Below are 21,199 nucleotides of genomic sequence, written 5' to 3'. Positions count from 1 at the left end.
ATGTTAACACAAACACACTATGGTTCAGAAGTCAGCAAGATTTTTGTTTTTGACAGATATTAATACTTTTATTAACACTAAATTGATCAAAAGATTGACCAAAGATTTATATTTAAAATAAATGCTGTTCTTATGATCTGTTTATTCACCAAATAATCCAGAAAAAAATATCATGTTTCCACACAAAATATTATGCTGCACAACTGTTTTCTACATTGATAATAATGAAGGAGAAAAAAGAAGAAGAAGAAGAAGAAGAAGAAGAAATGTAATTTGAGCTCCAAATCATTATATTAGAATGATTTCTGAAGGATCATGTGACACTGAAGAAAAAAATTGCCATCACAGGAATAAATCGCATCGAGGTCAGCTCCATCAATTGCCACTTTAAAGTCTTATTTAAAGAACAAATTTATTTTCTTTAGATATGTTTTCTATGTTTTATGCAATATTAAATGTTGGTTTTTAATGTCATTATTGTTTTTAAAGCACTTCTGTTGCAACGTCTGTTGCTTGAAAATGTGCTATATAAATAAAGTTGCTTGCTTGCTTACTTTAAAATAGAAATACATTTAATAATATACGTCACAGTATTACTGCTTTTACAGTTTTTTAATCAAATAAATGCAGCCTTGGTGAGCACATACTTTATAAAAAAAATCTTACAGACGCACAAACTTTTGAACATTAGTGTAAATGAACAGAATGTCTCGGGTTACAAATGTCACTGAGAAGGGAAACGAGACACTGCGTCTTAGGACGCTATGTGGAACACCTCCATAGCGTCCTAGGACACAGTGTGAGTTCCCATTCGAAAGGAAACTGATGAGAGAAGAATTGTACTGGGGTTCGGACAAAGCAACCAAATTAAGTGTAAAACAACCTAATGGTATTGTTGAAGTACTGCTAGTTAGATTAGCTTAACAAAGCATTGTTATGCTGTATAGTTACCTGCATGCACTGGTACATGAGAGTGAGAATGTTGCTACGGGCAACAAGCTGTTCAATGTTCCCGCCGAGACCCTCTGCTAAACCGCTGAGCAGATCCAGAGCCACAATCATGAAATCTTTATCAGGAGCTTCATAAAACTCAGGCTGCGTCTGGTGGAGCTGCGTGACAGAGAAAGAGAGATCATGTGATATCTACTATGTTGAATAAAACAATGTTTTTAAAATATGGCAGTTTCTCATTTTGCAACATTTTCCACTCTCAAGTATTTTCTTAAAGCCGACAGTATTACAGAGAGATGATATGGAATGCTTGATGTTTGAGTGGTCCCTCACCACGGCATGGGCGAGTGTTTTCTGGACTAGGTTGACACAGCGTTGGTAGACAGGCTCACAGTATGGCAGGAAGCCACTCTGAAGGGCAGTGGCCACAGACGAGAGACACTATAAAAGAGAAATGAACATAGAATGATAAAGATCTTTTCTGAATCACAATCAACCAGGGACAAACACTATAATCAAAAAATATTTGATTTCCTGACTTCTGCTGAATTAGTCCTTTTTTTCTCTGCATGTTTTAAATTAGTCCTCTTATTCAGAAAGGATGCATTTAAGTGACCAGAAGTGCAGTAAAGACATTTATAATGTTGCTAAACATTCTTATTTCAAAATGCTGTTCTTCTGAACTTTCTATTCATCAAAGAATCTTAGAATTTTAGAATGATTTCTGAAGGATCATGTGACACTGAAGACTGGAGTAATGATGCTGAAAATTCAGCTTTACAATCACAGGGAACAGAAATGGATTAAAGAGCACCTATCATGGCATTTAAAATGTTCCAAATATTGTTTTAGAAGTCCCCAACAACAGTTTTGCATGCATGCAATGACAAAAAAGACTTTAGTTTTCTTATAATATGCATTTATTTTTACCTGTTTTGACAGCGATTCTCAAATGATTCCTTTAGTGATTCACTTTTCAAAACCCCGCCTTTACGTGACGCTAATCTGCGGTGATTGGTCAGATGACCCAGTCAGTTGTGATTGGTATAGTCTGTGCAGATATTTTCGGAAACGGAACGCCCATCAAAGTCTTATAATGACAGTAATTTGTTAATATGTGTCAGGAGTTATGAATATGAAAACCGCGTCGGTACTGTTTGATTGTAATATGAGCCTCAGCTGATCTCATTCATAAAAAAACTCCTCACGAAGACTCGCGACAAATCAACATCCCTCAGGGCTTTTAGTTCAAAAGTGTGCAGATGAGGAGACATATTGATAGATTCTCATATGTCTGTGTCAAATTTCTAAACAGAGGAGTATTTTTTATTCAATACTTCCTCAAAATGGGCAGAAATAGCCTAATCATGAGCGATTGAGTCTCTTGTGTGTTGTTTTCAATTCATACTGGCAGCCGGAGGGCGCTCTGTGCACATGTAATCCATATATGGTACAGACAGACGAAGAAGAACCATGTGCCATAATAAAAGTCCATAATAAAAGCTTCCTGAGATCGCGAAACATACATTTGACGACTAATAATAAACACTCAATCGCGACGATGTATGGTTTGTCTTCAAGCCACCTAGTCTTCAAATGCTCATCCTTGGGCAGATGAAAAAAGTTTGCTTTTGAGTCGCACTTCAGAACACAGCGTCTCGTGGCCATGATGTTTTCTAGTTTTCACTGGCGTCTTGGAGCGCAATAAGTGGGCGTATCGTATTCAAATAACTTGACAAGTTGACGTCAACTAGTCAGAGAAAAAGCTTCGGTCTTCTAACGATTCTTAAAAATGACTCCGAGTCGACTCTTACTTTTGAAAGAAAATAACTATATATACGGTGCACTGTCATATTTCAAGCTATCACAGGATGTTTTTGTTCACTTAGATCTATGTTACACACTACATGAAAGGTAAATTTCAAAATTCCATGATAGGTGCTCTTTAAATCAAAAACTTGAGACTGGACTACAGCTGCTGTACAGCCAAAACAACCTTTGTTGCATTAATTTCCTATTATCACTGTAAAGCTGCTTTGAAACAATCTGTATTGTAAAAAGCGCTATATAAATTGAGCGTCAGCGTCAGTTCTGGCAGGCCAAGTAGTCAAGACGCTGCTAACGCTGTTGGTAACAACACGGTCTTATCAGCTGATTTGCATCAGCTGTTTCAACTCCCCTCGCTGCTAATGGCTACGTTAAAAACAGGGCGCCTATTTAAGGCAGATTCAGTTTGCTCTTACTACTTGCTGCTCTCTGCTTTGCAACCCGCCACCTCCCCACCTCCTCCTGTCGTGTATAACGTGGCATTTGCTTTATGTCATCGTTGCTGCTCTGTTCATAGGGGGAATAGTACAGCTCTCCCAGTCCTAAACTGTGTGAGCATTTCCTAATGCTGCTGCTGTCCTCTGACTCTCTGCTATTTCATGATACTCATGAAAGGTCAGAGGACTCCCTGAACAGAGCCATACTGCCAAAAACAAAATTTAATTCAGATTCATCAACTGATTGCAATGAATTCAATAAAAATGTCTAAATAATGTCTAATGTCTAAATATGTTCTTGACTTAATGGACCTGACAGAAATGATGGTAACTTGAAATAGTCTGAAAAAAATATGTTTTTGACTGTAATAATATTTCACAATATTACCGTTTACTGTATTTTTGATCAAATAAATGCAGACTTGGTAAGCATAAGACCAAACCCCAATCTTTTGAACGTTAGTTTATATAAATGAATTGTTAGATCATTACCTCCAGTAAGGGAAAGAGGTCTTTATCTTCATCTTTTAACTGGTTCCATTTTTGTATCAATGGAGGCATCAGCATCTGAATATATTCCTGCAAAAAGAGCACAGTGCATGTGAATAACAACATGCGTAAATAAGTCATACGTGTGTTAATTAGACATACACAGGCAGTTACTGGAAAAAAGGCATACAAAGCAAGAGAAATTATAATTATATTATATTTATATTGTAAATACTGTTTGAAAAATAAAGATATGTGCCTGATACACAAGTGTTTGTGTGTATTTGATTGTGCAATTACTGGTTTGTTGAGATGGTGGCCCACAGAGTCAGCCAGAGTCCCAATGGCATCATAGAGAATGAGTAGGTTCTTGTGCTGGTATTTACTGAAAGCAAAGACCAACGTGTCCAAAATATAAGCAAGGTACGGCACCAGCTCAGTGCAAGCCTCCTCTTCAAGTGTAGCAAAGGCACTGTGAGAGGAAGAGTGAGAGTCAGAGATTAAAAGAGTTAAAGGAAGGATAAAAGAGATCATCGGGTAACAAAACCATCTTTAAACAAGACAGAAAATTGTGACACATGCTCACCTGCAGGCAGCCTCTTGGACGCGTTTGTTGCTGTCAAGTATCCGTTTGAGCAGTTCAGTCATGAGCGGTTTGAGGTAGGTGTCGGGGGGCTGGCTAACAACCCAATGTGCATAACGGCTCAGAGTCCAGCAAGTGATGGATCGAACCAGCGCCTTCTTATCAGACAGACACTGTACCAGATGAGGAATCAACTCTGGCAGGTAGGGGATCATCCCCTGCATACAGCCTAAAGAAAAGAACAGATGGAGGTCACACTTTCTTTATAAATATATTCATTGTAATTAACTACATGGACTTGGGGTGCAATAATAAAGTTGCTTGTAATTACATAGTTTTTCATTAGTACTGTAATTAACTAAAGTAACATGTAATATGTGTAACACGAACACTGTTATATAAAGTGTTACCCAGTTAAGATATACATTTGTATTTGTTTGTTTACATACTACAGTCCAAAAACTCAGAAATTAATACTTTGATTCAGCACGGACTCATTCAATTGCTCAAAAGTGACAGTAAAGATGTTTATAACTTTACCAATCAGGAAAAAAATGTTTATTGAGCAGAATGATTTCAGAAGGATCATGTGACACTGAAGACTGGAATAATGGTGCCATCACAGGAATAAGTAACAAATAATATTTCACAATATTACTGTTTTTTACTGTATTTATGATTTTTAAAAAATGCAACCCTGTATGAACATAAGAGATTTTGTTTTGAACCATTTCGGTAATGTAGGAATGTTCAAAACTCAGGTTTCCCTTTTTAAATGTTAATGCATGTGCTATGAGTGAATATTATTATGCGTTTGTGGGTCATTTTTGAATACCTTCAGCAATGGCTCCCAGTACAAGTATGCCCGACTCTTTAATAAGCCACTCTGGATGGAACAGTAGTTCTTTCAGTAGAGGAAGAATATGCAAGAGCAAATCATCTCTGAAAACATTTGCCAAGACATCCAGTGCAGCAGCAGAACATTTCCCTACACACATCAGAAAAAAATTATGAAGACACAAGCAAATGTTGAGGACTTGGCTGAGTCTGTCATTTGTAAGCTACACTGTTTCTTACTCAAGTTCCAGTCTGAAATTGTTTCATCGTCATCCAAATCATCTTCATCATCTTCCTCGTCCTCAATGGAGTCTCCTCCCTCATGTTGTTGGGCAACGGTGCGTGACCGATGAAACCTTGGGCGAATGTCCTGCTCATTGTCTGGGATCGCTTCATCCTCCTCAACGTCACCCTGAAAATAATTTACTTATTGAGAGGTTTTTTCTTTTTTGGACAAACATTTTGTCTGGTACAGCACTGTGTCCACATTATACAAAACTGAGAAAGTCTGTTTAGGGATGCACAACATAAAATTTGTACCTTTTTTTCTGCCATCTTTTATTAAACTCACTCATTTAATTTATTTAGCTAATTAGATGCTTTAGAACTGAGGCTGAGATATGGAAAATAAAGTCATAGTAATTTGTATATGACAGCCAAATGTAAACCAAAGGACAATGTGGGGTTATTTTAATGTGGTTCAGCATCGTAACCAAATCACATGGTGATTGTGTGCATGAACTCAATGGCAAATCACAGGTTTTTTTATTTAATCTTAATCTTATTAAAGAGTCTGATCCACAGATGTGCGTTTTAAGCTTCACCTCTGTTTAGGGTGGCATATAAAATGTCACAAATCAGCTGATGCTCAAAAAGAAGCTTTAGAACCAGAGAGAGAAACTGACCTTCAACAGGATTATGTCAATTTCAGAGTATTTCATTCCATTCACAAGAACTGGTGTCAATCTGTGACAAAACATGAAGAAAAAAAAAACATGACTGATCCTGATAAAGTTTGTGTGTGTTTGCGTGCGTTTGTGTGTTTGTGTGCGCGTGCACTCACTTGTGCAGGTGTCCAGACAGAACCTCCTTACACACAGGTTGCTCAGCAAGTGTGAGCCAAAACTCACAAGCTTCCAGAGCAACATTTTCATCTTGATCCTGTGTCCTCTGCAACATGTACTGTGAAAGATAAAGGGGTTTGTGAGTAGGTTCGAGGGTTTAATATAAAGACATTGGGCCTTACTCATGAAACATGAGCACAGAGCATAATTTTGTGTTAAAAAAAATCATATATTCATATATATATATATATATATATATATATATATATATATATATATATATATATATATATATATATATATATATATATATATATATATATATATATATATATATATATACGAGAAACTCACACACGTTTACACACACACACACACACACAGAGAATTGTACATTCCTTTTATTCACTTATCTTTAACACACTTATTTATATTTCTAATTTAAACCTAAAATACGTGTACATAGTATGTTGCTTATATAATTTATTTTTAATTTGTATATTGGGTCTATGCTATTTTGCACATTGTCTGTATGTCTGTATATTTGTATATTGTTATTTTTATTTTTATTATCTGTGTCTTGTCACTGTCATTCTGTGCACTGTGGAGCTTCTGTCACTACAACAAATTCCTAGTATGTGTAAACATACCTGGCAATAAAGCTCATTCTGATTCTGATTCTGATATATACTTATATTTACTTTTTTTTTTATTTTTTTTATTTTTTTTTTATGCATTTAAATTTAAGAATGGTTTTACATAAAAACTTCACAGAGATTAATTTTGCTCACGCTTCATAAGTAAGTCTCACCGATTCAATTTTTACCAAACTGGTCCACAAAAGTCTAGTAAAAGAAAGTCCACAAGAGGCTGCTGTTGCTTCATTTTGCCTCACTGGGATTTGCTGGCCAAATTTATCATTAAACATTTACAACCATGTGATCTAACCTCGATGATGTTGTGCATGTGAGGAAGGAGACGGTCTAGTCGGACTTCCAAAAGCATGACTAAAGCTCTGCACACGTTCTTCCTCACTTCTGGCTCCTCATCACCTGCCAGCGCAAACAGGTTCTGTGGCATAAAGACGCACATATAAATATAAAAACTATCCTTTTTAATAAGTACACAACACAACTTCCTCAATAATCAGAATTAATCAGAATTCTAGGATATGGAATAGTTAGGCTAAGCACATAATGACAGAATTCTAATTTTTGACATCGTCAGGTTTAGAGGTGGTACCTCAATGAAAGGATCTATGTGCAGCATTAGGGCCTGTGTTCTGCTGATGATGAACTGGTTGACACAGGCAATAGCGTGAGACCTACAACAGACAACAAGCACGGTACATATATCAAACAAATCTGAACAATTGCTCAGCAAACTGTAATATATACATACACATATACGTTAATATCACAAACATTTCAGGGCCAGTATATATGTAGTTGACACTCCAACACAGAAAGTGGCAGTACTGCACCTTAACGCTGGTCGTCAGCCAAAACGGAAAAAGAAGAAGACGCAGTGAGCACTTCTCAACTGGAAGGCTGCGTCCTAGTAAGACTGCATATCTAGGCTGCCAAGTCATCAAGCTCCGTCAAAGTCAGTCTCAATTTGATTGATCAATGGAAAGCAGCCTTTGTTTTGCGTCCTTCATTCAGCGTATTTTGAAGGATGCATCATCTGTATCCTATGCGTCCTTCGGTCACCCACAATCCTTTGCACACATTCCAATTCACGATTCACAATTCAAAGAGAATCAGCAAAAAATGAATTGGAACTGAACTCGTCCAATTTCATTATGCAATGCAAGACAAAAACATGATTTCGGAGATGAAGGCGTGTTTTATTTAGTTTTTTTTGTGCAGTAAATGCTATGTCTAATGTAAACCACTAGAAGACCACAGGCGATTGTCATTTACTGTATTGCATTAATAGAAAGTCAGTTAATATAAAGATTTTAAATATAAAGTATTGTTCCACTATTTATTTTAATAGTTTAATAGTTACCATGAAAGTCATGGTAACTATTAAAGCATTAAAATTAATAGAGGAACATTAGGCGGAAACATTCATGACATTGCCATGCGCACTTACTAGATCATCTCATTTTAAAACTTAATGCTGAGGAGGACTCTAGCCTAGGGCTGGGCGATATGGCCAAACAAATTATCACAATAACTTTTTTTTCATATCAGTAATTATCACGATAATAAAATCTTTATTTCTTTATTTCTAGGTTTAAAGGCAGATTTTTGCTCCTGAGTGAAAGTTGTAGAAACCTATTGTGGTTTTATTATCAGAACATGACAAACACTTTCCAAACAGGTGAACATTTTACAAATTAAAATGACGTTTCGTCTCTTATAAACGCACTATATTATAAACTATATCGTGGCAAAATGTTTCTTCTGTTTTCTACATCAGAGTTGTTGAGCGCCGTTTCTAGTTTAAATGGCATTTAACTTGTGGTTTGTATGGGAGAACTCTGCACTAAACTCGAGCACTCTCTTCACTGGATCTCACAGCGTCTTTAGTGGTCGTGTGATTGAGATAGTCAGCAAGTAAACTTTTGTTATAATTTTATCGAGGAATATTATATCGCAATAATTATCGTTATTGTTTTATTGCCCAGCCCTACTCTAGTCTATAAGCCGCTGAAGGACTGGATAAGGAAGGACACAGCCTCACGAGGATGCAGCCTTCCAATTGAGATGCGCCCAATGTGTAGCTACTTTGCACAAAATCATGTTGTAAGAGATGACAGACAAAAGCAAGACACAGCGTGGGAGTTTTTTTGGATTGCGTAAAAAAGACGGGGCTGCTTTAAACACTCCTGTTGGAGGAGATGACAGACAAAAGCAAGACACAGTGTGGGAGGTTTTGTAATTATTATTTTTTTTTTTTTTACCTCTATAGATATTGCAATAATATTGTTATTATGTTATTGTGTAAATGCGAGTTCATACAGCTGTGCTCCATCAGGGAACACATGCTTGTCTTACCTGATCTTGGGGCTACTGTGCTTGAAAAACTGCAGGAACTTAGGGATCATCACGTTGAGCGGGCGGTCCAGCATGTCACTGTCCAGGATCTCGGCAGAGTCCTCACAGATCTTTTGCAGAGCTCCAAAAGCCCCCTGAAGGACAAAGCAGGAATGGAACAGACACAAATCATATATTTCCCCTTTCCACAGAACAACCTCAAAATTTTAATCTAAAATGCTTCCATTACAATCAATCAAACTGCCCAAACCAGTAATGAATGTCAGCCGGTGACACAGAGGCCTTCAGTTGACAGACACTCCATTTCTATTTATGGCATGACGTGCAGCCAGTGCTGCTAAAAAAATAAAATATAATACTTTTGCCATCGCCTCAAGCTCACTGCTGGCTCATGGACTGTCTACACTGAAGGTGACATGCAGACATTAATGCAATGCAGACAGCCAAAATCATATGTAGGTTCGTTTAAGGGAAAGTTTAGAGTAGAACCTGGGAAATACTGTAGTGGCAGAGAGGGCATAATATTTTTTTATAATATTTAAAGGAACACTCCATCTATTTTTTGAAAATAGGCTCATTTTCCAACTCCCTAGAGTTAAACAGTTGAGTTTTAGCGTTTTCGAATCCATTCAGCCGATCTCCGGGTCTGGCGCACGCGCACTTTTAGCATAGCATAGATTAGATAATTGAATCTGATTAGACCGTTAGCATCTCGATCAAAAATGACCAAAGAGTTTTAATATTTTTCCTATTTAAAACTTGACTCTTCTGTAGTTACATCGTGTACTAAGACCGTCGGAAAATGAAAAGTTGCGATTTTCTAGACCGTTATGGCTAGGAACTATTCTCTCATTCCTGCGTAATAATGAAGGAACATTGTTGCCGTACAGGCCCGGTTCAACAGGGGTGCTAAGCACCCTCAAACGCAAGCAAAACACCCTCAGTTGATACTGAAAATCGCCTAGAAAATCGCAACTTTTAATTTTTCGTCAGTCTTATGCCACGTTCCAGGCAACCCGTAACACGTGTTTTTCCAACCTTCTACCCGTGAAAGTGCACTGGAACGGCAGTCAAACCCATGACTTCCCACACCGTGAACTCGTACTGGATCGATGTACTCCCAGTTACGAGCTCTGAAGTCACATAGCCCGCGACACAACAATGGCAGCCCCTACGGATGCGGTGTTTATGAAACAAATATACAAATAACGTAAAATAAAAGGTATAACAGCTTCTCTTTCCATATAGGTCATTTTTCTCTCCTCCGTTTCCCTCAAATAAGCAAGGAGTAAGCACCTTTGGCGATAGAAATGATTGTAAATGAGCATAAGCATGGAGATGGTGGTCTAGTGGGTTAAACCATGGAACTGATACGCAGAAGGTTGCTGGTTCTATCCCAGCGGTCACCACCAGTGTGTCCTTGAGCAAGGTACTTTACTCCACGTTGCTCCAGGGGGATTGTCCCTGTAATAAGTGCACTGTAAGTCGCTTTGGATAAAAGCGTCTGCCAAATGCGTAAAACATGTAAATGTAATAAGCCCCGTACGGTCTGCCATGCTTTGTTTACATCTAGTTACCACAATTCCTTGCACTCAGGCAGTTTGGCGTGACTTTGCCTGGAACACTATAAAACTAACTTACGGGCTCAAAAACCTGCCTGGCCCTGGAACGCAGCATAAGTATACGATGTAACTACAGAAGAGTCAAGTTTTAAATAGGAAAAATATCTAAACTCTTTGGTCATTTTTGAGCGAGATGCTATTGGTCTAATCAGATTCAATGATCTATGTTAAGCTATGCTAAAAGTGCTATCACCAGACCCGGAGATAGGCTGAATGGATTCGAAAACAGTAAAACTCAACTGTTTAACTAATTTTCAACTGGAAAATTTGCCTATTTTCAAAAAAAGTGGAGTGTTCCTTTAAGCAACTGGACAGTAAATCATAAAAAACCCAATGACCTCTGACACAAATGCACAAGGCTACAACTCAACATATATTCACCCATACAGACAGGAAATATCTTCTCAGGGTAATGACTGAAACTTCACAGGAGTAATATAAGTATTGGACGTGTTGAACAATTTCCAAAGCCTCACAGAGAAGGATCTGATAGAGAACAATGGCAAAGCCAGACCTTGCAGCAGAAGGACCCACCCAACACATCAAGCTTCTTCCTGATCTCAGACATTCCACCTGTAAGGAATCTAATCAGGTCACGAGCACAAACGGTGCCGTGGCAACGAGCTGTCTGGCTCGGCTGTCTCTATGGCAACTGTCTCCACTGTCAGCTTGCACTTATTCTGAGATTACACATTTTGAGTTGAGAGGTACACAGAGAGGAAGCCTAAGCAATAAAGACTATTATATATATAGTCTTTTTTTATATATATATATATATATATATATATATATATATATATATATATATATATATATATATATATATATATATATATATATATATATATATATATATATATATATATATATATAAAACATTTACTCTCCAAATTTATGTAGAAACAACTTAAAGACTAGCCTAGAAATCTAGACGCAGCCTAGCGGCAGCAAATCAAATTTGCAGCCAGGATAGTCTAGCAACTCTCCGTTGACTTGTGAGCTAGGAAAACCAAACTCGGTGGGCGGGCTTAACATAACGACGGCAGAGTTACGGATCCGCGTGCTACTCGTAAACGAAGAAGCTGGCGAACAGCGGCCTTTCGAATCGGCTTTGGCCACGACTCTGGAAGACTTGGAGTTGAGCTTTTCTTTGAGAAAAGAACGGCACTGAAGTCATATTCACATAGACAGTATATTCTAAAAAACGGAAGATGTGTTCAGAGTTTTGCCGACCGGATACGGCGAAAGTTTAATCTATCAACTAGCTCCGCTTCACCTTCTTCGTTGCTCTGGTTGGTTGTAGTTCTATCCTATTGCGTGCAGGGGGAATTTGAAACACAACCGTTTATCCGGCTTATCGGATTGAGCCCTGCCAATGGTGAGTTCCCAGACCCCGACATCTTGATCTGGCTTGTCAGGCTACTTAAAGACAGTATATTTTAAATATTTGTTGTAATGGCTTTTTATGAATGAAGGCCAGTGTCTCTGATATTTCTACTGATGTCTCTATGACATTTTTTTAAACATTAATAATAGACATTCAACATTACAGTATAAGTGAAAGCTATCAATTTCAACATTTATTAGGCTTTACAAAAATAACTTTTAATTTAAGTCAACTGGTGTAATTAATGGGCGTGGCCAGGTAGGGAGAGGGTTTTTAAGTAGGCACCTGAAGGGAGATCTAGAGGATTAAATTGAGCAAATGCAGTTTTTTCCAGAAGCAGGTGAAATATTTAGGGCATCTAGTGTCTGAGCAGGGGGTTGCTACTGATCCTGATAAAGTTGCAGCAGTAAAAGAATGGAGTCGTCCAGAACATTTGGCAGAGCTTCGTTCGTTTATAGGTTTTGCCAGCTACTATCGCCGGTTTATTAATGGATTCGCCAAGATGGCTAGGCCGCTTCATGAGTTGGTAACAAGACTGAGTGGTTCTGCAAGAAAGGGTAAGACCCCACGGCTGCCTTTATCTTCTGTGTGGGATGCAGTGTGTGAGAATAGTTTCCAAACATTGAAGGCAAAGCTGGTTACTGCACCTGTGCTGGCATATGCGGATTTCCGCAAGTCTTTCATCCTGGAAATAGATGCAAGCCATCAGGGTTTGGGGGCGGTGTTGTCCCAAGAGCAGGGTGGCAAGATTCGCCCTATTGCCTATGCCAGTAGGGGTCTGCGGAGGACAGAGCGAAATATGGAGAATTATAGCTCCATGAAGTTGGAGTGTTTAGCTCTAAAATGGGCTGTATGCGATAAGTTTAGGGAGTATTTGTTGGGGAATGACTTTGTTGTCTACACCGACAATAATCCTCTCTGTCACCTGCAGACCTCAAAGTTGGCCGCTCTGGAGCAGCGATGGTTATCACAGTTGGCTTCTTTCAATTTTGTGATTAAGTACCGGCCGGGAAGGGTTAATCAAAATGCTGACGCACTGTCACGGCAGATCATGAATAGTGTGCTTCCAGGAACAGAACTTCCCCAAGCTTTACAGCAGCAAGTGAGGGGAAGATCTCCAGAGCGTGTAGTGGTGAGTGCTAGTGAAGTTGCTGCATTGCCTGGATGTGCGCAGGCAGATCTCTCTTGTCTGCAGAGAGCAGATCCAGTTATTGGGCCCGTTATGGAGGCCTGGGATGCGGGCAGCGTTTTACGCTCTTCGGAGTTGGCTGGTAGGGATCGAGCTGTAAAGGAGCTGGCTAGGCAATGGGACCGATTGCGAGAGAAGGATGGGTGTCTTTATCGTTTGGCATATACACCTGATGGTCATCGAGAGATCTATCAGTTACTGTTACCTCAAAAACTTCAAAAGGAGGTGTTTAGCAGTTTGCATGACAGTCATGGACATCAGGGGAAAGATCGAACGGTAGAATTAATGAAGCGTCGCTGTTATTGGCCAGGGATGGTTAGAGATGTGGAGCGGTGGTGTCGGGAATGTCAGCGGTGCATTCTGGCGAAAGCGGTTCAACCGAAGGTGAGGTCTTTTATGGGAACACTACAAGCATCTCGGCCTCATGAAATCTTGGCAGTCGATTTTACCTTGTTGGAGCCTGCAGGTGATGGGAGGGAGAATGTTTTGGTGCTCACTGATGTTTTTTCTAAGTTCACTCAGGCTATCCCTACTCGTGATCAGCGAGCAAGTACTGTGGCCGATGTTTTGGTCCGGCATTGGTTTCATTTGTTTGGGGTCCCTTGTCGTCTGCATTCAGACCAAGGGCGGAATTTTGAAAGTAACCTCATTAGTCAGCTATGTAAGATTTATGGTGTACAGAAGAGTCGCACTACCCCATACCATCCACAGGGTAATGGGCAGTGCGAACGTTTTAATCGGACTCTCCATGATTTGTTGCGGACGTTGCCCCCAGAGAAAAAGAGGCGGTGGCCTCAGCATTTGCCACAGCTTGTTTATGCTTATAATACCACAGTGCATTATTCTACTGGTATGACCCCGTATTTTTTAATGTTTGGACGTGAAACTAAGTTGCCGGTTGATTTTTTGTTAAATAATCAGTTGGAAGAGGCCATAGAGGCGCCCGAACAGTGGATTGTGGAACATCAGGATAGGCTTCAGGCAGCATATGGTGAGGTACAGGAGAGATTGAGAGAAAAGGTCGCCCGTCGTAACAGATGCTACGAAGGTAGAGTAAATGATCAGGGTTTTAGAACGGGTGAGTTGGTTTATCTTAAAAGTCATCATCGTGGACGAAATAAGATTCAGGATGTGTACGATTCATGTCTGTATAAGGTTGTGCGTGTACCAGGGGAGCAGGGTGTTGTGTACTCTGTTGCTCCTGTGTCCCAGACAGGGCCTGTGAAGCAGGTCCATCGGATGGAAATGCGTAAGGCGTTTATTGACCCGGTCGTAAGTGATGGAGACTCTACTGTGTCTGAATCGGTGGGCTCGACTAGTGGGTCTATTATAGATTCAGACGATGATTCAGCCTCATGTGTATTATTGCGAGGTGAGTGTGATGCATCACCGAAGATAGCTGAGGCTAGTGTCCTGGAAAGTTCCCCGGTATCGGAGGCTCAACCCTTAGACCTGAGACGTTCTGGGAGAAGTACAGCAGGTCAGCATTCAAACCCATATAGACTGCCTAGGGCTGCAGTGGTGCCAGTAGTGGGGGATGAATTGTAATACTTGAGACCGAGTGGATGTGCTGTTTTCCCTGAGAATATTCTTTTTTTTGTGTATGTGTGCATTGGTGGGTCACCAATACATTCCTAGGGGGAAGAATGTAGCCGGTGCGGTGGTTACTGGTGTAATTAATGGGCGTGGCCAGGTAGGGAGAGGGTTTTTAAGTAGGCACCTGAAGGGAGATCTAGAGACGGGGTCCGATTTGTTGTGTGGACGCGTGTGGTCTGGCAGCACTTCCGGTTTTTGCGCGGATGCGGTCTGGGTGAGCAGGTAGGCTGAAGTGAACCTCGATTTGTTTTGTCACTTATTAAATATTGTTAAATTAAATTAGGTGTTTTTAACATAGATGCAAACATTGGGCTGTCCGGCAGTACTGCTGTGGCTGAGTGTGCACGGACATGGTCTTGTGAGCAGGTAGGATGAGTGAATCGATGGGATGCACATCCGTAAAGCCTTGTTTACTAAAATGAGGTAGCATGTTTTAGTGCACTGCAGATGCAGAGAGCGTGGGTCTGCCTGCCGTTAGTCACGCCCGTTTTCATGTGATCGTGAGTTGGTGGCCGTGTGGCAGGTAACTGTAGAAGTTTTTTATATAGTGTCTGTAAATGTTTTTAATGCTTTTTAGGATTAAAAAGTAAAACTATGTATGGTGTGTATTTTTTTGGTGTATAGTAATTTGTGTTTTTGTTTGTTTATTAGGCTTAGTTGATCGCTGTTCCTCCTGTGTTTGTTTTTTGTTTCATTTTCCTCAGCTAGCCAGTCCCCGTATGTGCGCGCTGTTTGCCTCCAGCGCAGGGAGAAATGCGTATGTTTGTACTGAACTGGACTGGCTAGTGAGGTGCTCTTTTTTTCTGTTGTCTTTTATTTGTTTTTGTTTGTATGCCATTTCCCAGCCTCGTATTACCAGCCAACCTTTTTACCCATACTACCGTATGGATGCTTGGAAACCACATTAATTCATTTGCATAAGATTTATGGTTGCCGTGGAGTGTACCTTTTTCCTGGTTTGATTTCTAGTTTCGTTTGAGTGGTTTTCCTTTGGTGTAATATGATTTTTGGGAACACTTATGTAATTTGTTTTTCTCTTTATTTAGAATTATGTGTGATTTAAGCTGGGATTGTGTTGGGGTTTATGGAAGGTTGGTTGGTCATTGACATCTTCGAAGGGGGAATTTAACTGTTTGTTATTTGTTGTATTTTTCTGTGTTGATTAAATTCAGTTTGTTATAATTATTTTTGTATAAATAAAATAAGTTATTTTTGTGAGATTTGTGTTTTTTTGGTCAGGAAAGTGGTCGCCCTTGGTTACAGAATATATACAGAAATGATATACAGAAATTGAATAGAAGTTATCAAACACTTTACAGTCTTAACTGCATAAATTATCAATTAAATATAGATTAATCCTTATTAAAGCAACCATTTTCTCTGTTACCTTTGTTCTTTTATTAACATTAAATGACAGATATCATTAGTGGCTGCTGTCATTTTAAGACCTTCCGCTACGGCACATGACACGGATCTGACGCGCTGTCACGCGCATCTCATTTTCTCACAATTTTCATAGTTCATTTAAGACGTTATTTAACTCATTTAAGACTGCTCTTTTGAGAATACTTGACAAAACAGCCTTTTGGCATAATTTTGTGTGTTATTGTTTATTCAATCATGAAGATATGTTTTGCGTCTGACAGGTTTTCTGTTAAATTAGGTTTTTTTTTTTTATCAGGCTCCTATGTATAGGTTCAGTACTTTTCATTGGCAATGAAACAAGACATGGTAAGCAGTTGCAAAATCCCTAAAGATGCAACTGGAAACATTGCAAATGAAAGCAGAATTCAAAATGAACAATGAAGAAACTGATCCACACAAGGGAGCTACAACGTACATTTCTGTCAGAGTTTAACAGCAGGACAAGGAACTGTTGTGTTTACTTGCTACTCGCGAAATCTTGTCATTGCCACTGTAACGATGGAAAAAAACAAACAATTTAAGCTTGGCAATTGAAAGCCGGCTCATACGCACACTGTCATTCATCTTGAAATCATATGATTCGATTTGCATCTTCTGATGTGGACTTAAAGGCTTTTGCTGACAAAGGGAAGTGGCGTTTAGCAGTTTCTGCTAACAAACCGGTATTTCTGAATGAGCTGACGCTGGGATTTAGCGAATTTGAAGCGAAAGTATTTGCTGAACGTATACTATGTGCAGAGAGCATTTGATCAATATCATTATCTCAGTTTTGATGGAGGGGGCGTTTAGTAGCTTTTGCATCTGAACTTTTCATATAAGGATTTTCAGAATGCTGTAATTTAAAGATAATTATGTAAAGTCCAAATAAGCTTTACATATCTTTATTGAAAAGGGTTTAAACAATGTTTTTTCAATGAAGCATAAATTATTACACATGCACCTGTGAAACAGTCCTTAAAGGGGTGGTAAAACACGATTTAACTTTTCTAACTTTAGCTAGTGTGTAATGTTGCTGTTTGAGCATAAACAACATCTGCAAAGTTACAACGTTCAAAGTTTAAAGCAAAGGGAGATATTTGCTTTTAAAGAAATCCATTTCTAAGGACTACAGCAAACGGCCGGTAGGGACTACTAGAAATTCCTCCAGGGTCTCTGACATCACCAGCCCCAATATTTACATAAACCCCTCCTCCGAGAATTTTAAATAAAGGGGGGGGGGGGCATTTTGTATTGCTGTGCGGATAGCGTTGTTGATGTGGTGGTATAGTTAGTAGGCTGGAGTGTTGTTGCTGCAATGCCGACGAAACGTTGTTATTTTCATCCGGATTGCAGGTCCACTTTGTTCAGCCTTCCTAGGGACGGGGGTGCGTTGCAGTAAGTTTAACATGCAACATGTTATATGCATGTGTGTATGAGACAGAGGGGAACAGGTCGCATTTGCAGCACATATACTGTATGCTGCCCATCATAAATCAAAGCACGAGACAGACAGGGGTCGGAGGAGAAGACCAGAAAATGTGACATAATGGACAATATTCGTCTGTATTTGCAATACAGGAGCCGCGGTTCAGCTGCGCGAGACAAACGCTGCCAGTGTGAATGCACAACGGGCGCGCGCGGCTCCCGCTGCACATTTCACGGAGGAAAGCTTCCACAATCTTCGCGAGTTCAATGCAGGATTCGCACAACGGCTTGTCCTGAAAGATGGATTTAAAAATGTTTACGGGCCACTAGGGCTGTAATCAACCAAAGAAAATCTTGGTCGACTGAAGTCCTGACAGTTTTTGACTAAAAACCGACTAAAAATGACGTTAGGAAAATAAAACGTTAAATTAATTAGTTGCGCACTGTGCGCAGTAGGCCTTGGTAGCCTTGTTGTCTGCCTAAATGAATTATAAATAAACCTAAAAACTAGTAGGCTATTTGCAGTATATTAAATCATTTTTTACCTAATTATTTTGCATTGAAGTGAGTCTAAAACATGAGTCTGTCGGCTCTGACAGCGTTGCTGTTGTTAAATGCTCATTCATACTTAACGTTATCCGACAAATACCTAACGTCACAAACTTTTATTAATCTCAACAGCGAACTTGGCATTAGTGTAAATTATTCTTTGATTATGTATTGTTTATCTACAGGCATGCTAAACATGGTTCTGTGTTTGATTTGGCTACTATAGTAAAGCCAATGTTTAGTGTTCGTTTTGGGTTAATAGTTCTTGCGACAGATATTTGGCTATAATCGTTCTAAAAAATACAAAAGTAACAGTGCCATTCAGTAGCAATCACTATAGATCCGCAGTCTTTACTCTTGAGGACTGAACAGGTTCTGCTCGATCATCTTCACTAAGGCCCCGTCCACACGAAGCCAGAACTTTCCCTATCCAATCTTTTTTTTCCCCTCATTTCAAGAAATATCTGCGTACACACGAGAGCATGAAAACGGCTCAAAACGATGTAGTATACATGCCAGGCCAGTATGTGGCACTGTAATTCTGCCACAGAAATACACTAAAAACGTAGAAGAAGAGTTGTGGCTAGAAGGGGTACGGCAACAGTCGGAGGTGAGGTCAAATCTCACAATAAAATAACAATAAATAAGTTTGCTACTTACCAGATGTGTTTTATTAACGCATACACCTACCCCAACCCTTACAACATACCCTTACAATAATGCAAATACAGTTATTAAACAACGCAGTATTGATGTGCGCATGTCCAGTGCCCGTAGTTGTATCCCTTCTAGTCTTCCCCGCGCAGGACGTGGTGTGATGAACAAAATATACGGATTGGCTGCATACATGAAACCGCAAGGGTGTCGTTTTCAGATTTATCCACTTTAGGACCCGGTTTCAAAAAATAGCGGTTTCAGTCTCCCAAAACGCCGGATCCGTGTGGACGAAACGCCAATACGATAAAAAATGTATACGTATACAGTGATACGCGTCTCCGTGTGGACGGGCCCTAAAATTGTCTGAGTCTGATTTGGGCTCATATTGGTATGGTTTTATTGACGCCATTGTTTCTAATACTACCCAAAGCACAGTCTACCGGTAAAGGTAAGGGGCGTGACGTTTCTGGTCAAACGTGCACTAGGCGGTTAGCGAATCACAACACACTGGGCCAGCTAACCAATCTGAGCCCATTGCGTATTTTTGAGGGACCGGCTTCATAGAACCCGGAAACCATCAGACCGTTTTTACAAGGAGGGACAGAGCAGTGTAGAATAAAGGTAAAATATATGAAAAATAATGCAATTTTTTAAAAACAAAGTAAGAACACGTTACAGTGCACCCCACAAACACAATCAAGCCTTCGAAAGAATGTGTTTTACCACCCCTTTAAAATACTAACATTTTACAGGGCGGCGGTAGACAATTAAGGTCACAGTTCCAATAACTTAGGACACTAAAGAGACCTTTCTACTGACTCTGAAAAACACCAGGAGAAAGATGGCCAGGGTCCCTGATCACCTCCATGAACATGTCATAGTCCTGCTGAAGGAAGCATGAGGACTGCAGATGTGGAGAGAGCAACAAACTGTAATGTCCGTTATGTCAGACACCTAAGACAGTGCTACAAGGAGACAGGAAGGACAGCTGATTCTCCTTGCAGTGCCAAACCACGTGTAGCCATATGTCCCCGCAGAACTAGCAAGTGCTTTGGTGAAAGAGTAACATCTGACAGCAAGTGAGACTGCCAAGTCTGCTGCAGTCAATGGTGATGAGATGAACTGTACACCTTACAGCAGCTGCTGGACACATACTGACTGATAATTTTGATATTGACACCCGCTCTGTTCAGGGACTCTGTTATTCCTGTTCATGTCTGTGAATAACCCCCATTTATATTTTATATATATATATATATATATATATATATATATATATATATATATATATATATATATATATATATATATATATATATATATATATATATATATATATATATATATATATATATATATATATATATATATATATATATATATATATATATATATATATATATATATATACACACATACATACAGGCAGCATTGTCTTGGATATCATTAAATATTGACATTAATTGCATGATTCAAATTTAATTTATAAGAAAACCACTATGAGAGAAAAAAAATCTTTCACAACAAACAATCAGCCTTTGGTTGGACCAGTAGTACAATGAACACATTAGTAGTAACCATCACGTTTACAAGCATTTCCGTTCCAGTATATATATATATATATATATATATATATATATATATATATATACAGTGAGGAAAATAAGTATTAGAACACCCTGCTATTTTGCAAGTTCTCCCACTTAGAAATCATGGAGGGGTCTGAAATTGTCATCGTAGGTGCATGTCCACTTTGAGAGACATAATCTAAAAAAAAAATCCAGAAATCCCAATGATTTTTTAACTATTTATTTGTATGATACAGCTGCAAATAAGTATTTGAACACCTGTCTATCAGCTAGAATTCTGACCCTCAAAGACCTGTTAGTCTGCCTTTAAAATGTCCACCTCCACTCCATTTATTATCCTAAATTAGATGCACCTGTTTGAGGTCGTTAGCTGCATAAAGACACCTGTCCACCCCATACAATCAGTAATACCCAACTACTAACATGGCCAAGACCAAAGTGCTGTCCAAAGACACTAGAGACAAAATTGTACACCTCCACAAGGCTGGAAAGGGCTACGGGGAAATTGCCAAGCAGCTTGGTGAAAAAAGGTCCACTGTTGGAGCAATCATTAGAAAATGGAAGAAGCTAAACATTACTGTCAAT

The 21,199-nt window shown here is 39.2% G+C and overlaps 1 protein-coding gene across 2 annotated transcripts in view; it reads right to left on the bottom strand.

Annotated features, from left to right (window-relative positions):
• The window catches only part of tnpo1 (transportin 1), a 44,424-nt gene that overhangs the window by 8,753 nt on the left and 14,472 nt on the right, over positions 1 to 21,199 (bottom strand). Inside the window, exons 5-16 of one of the 2 annotated variants that reach the window (XM_079814929.1) lie at positions 9,197 to 9,330; positions 7,431 to 7,512; positions 7,137 to 7,259; positions 6,188 to 6,306; positions 6,030 to 6,090; positions 5,365 to 5,536; positions 5,123 to 5,275; positions 4,291 to 4,516; positions 4,005 to 4,176; positions 3,708 to 3,794; positions 1,285 to 1,392; positions 952 to 1,110 (exon numbers count right to left, since the gene is read on the bottom strand). In XM_079814929.1, coding sequence (XP_079671055.1) covers positions 952 to 1,110; positions 1,285 to 1,392; positions 3,708 to 3,794; positions 4,005 to 4,176; positions 4,291 to 4,516; positions 5,123 to 5,275; positions 5,365 to 5,536; positions 6,030 to 6,090; positions 6,188 to 6,306; positions 7,137 to 7,259; positions 7,431 to 7,512; positions 9,197 to 9,330 — 1,596 coding nt within the window. Of the gene's footprint in view, positions 1 to 951; positions 1,111 to 1,284; positions 1,393 to 3,707; positions 4,177 to 4,290; positions 4,517 to 5,122; positions 5,276 to 5,364; positions 5,537 to 6,029; positions 6,091 to 6,187; positions 6,307 to 7,136; positions 7,260 to 7,430; positions 7,513 to 9,196; positions 9,331 to 21,199 lie in introns of both variants that reach the window. The other variant, XM_079814928.1, reaches the window with a different exon arrangement.

The sequence above is a fragment of the Gobio gobio genome (genome assembly GCF_949357685.1).
Source record: "Gobio gobio genome assembly, chromosome: 4".
Classification (NCBI taxonomy): Eukaryota; Metazoa; Chordata; class Actinopteri; order Cypriniformes; family Gobionidae; genus Gobio; species Gobio gobio.
This window is presented reverse-complemented; position numbering and strand designations above follow the sequence as displayed.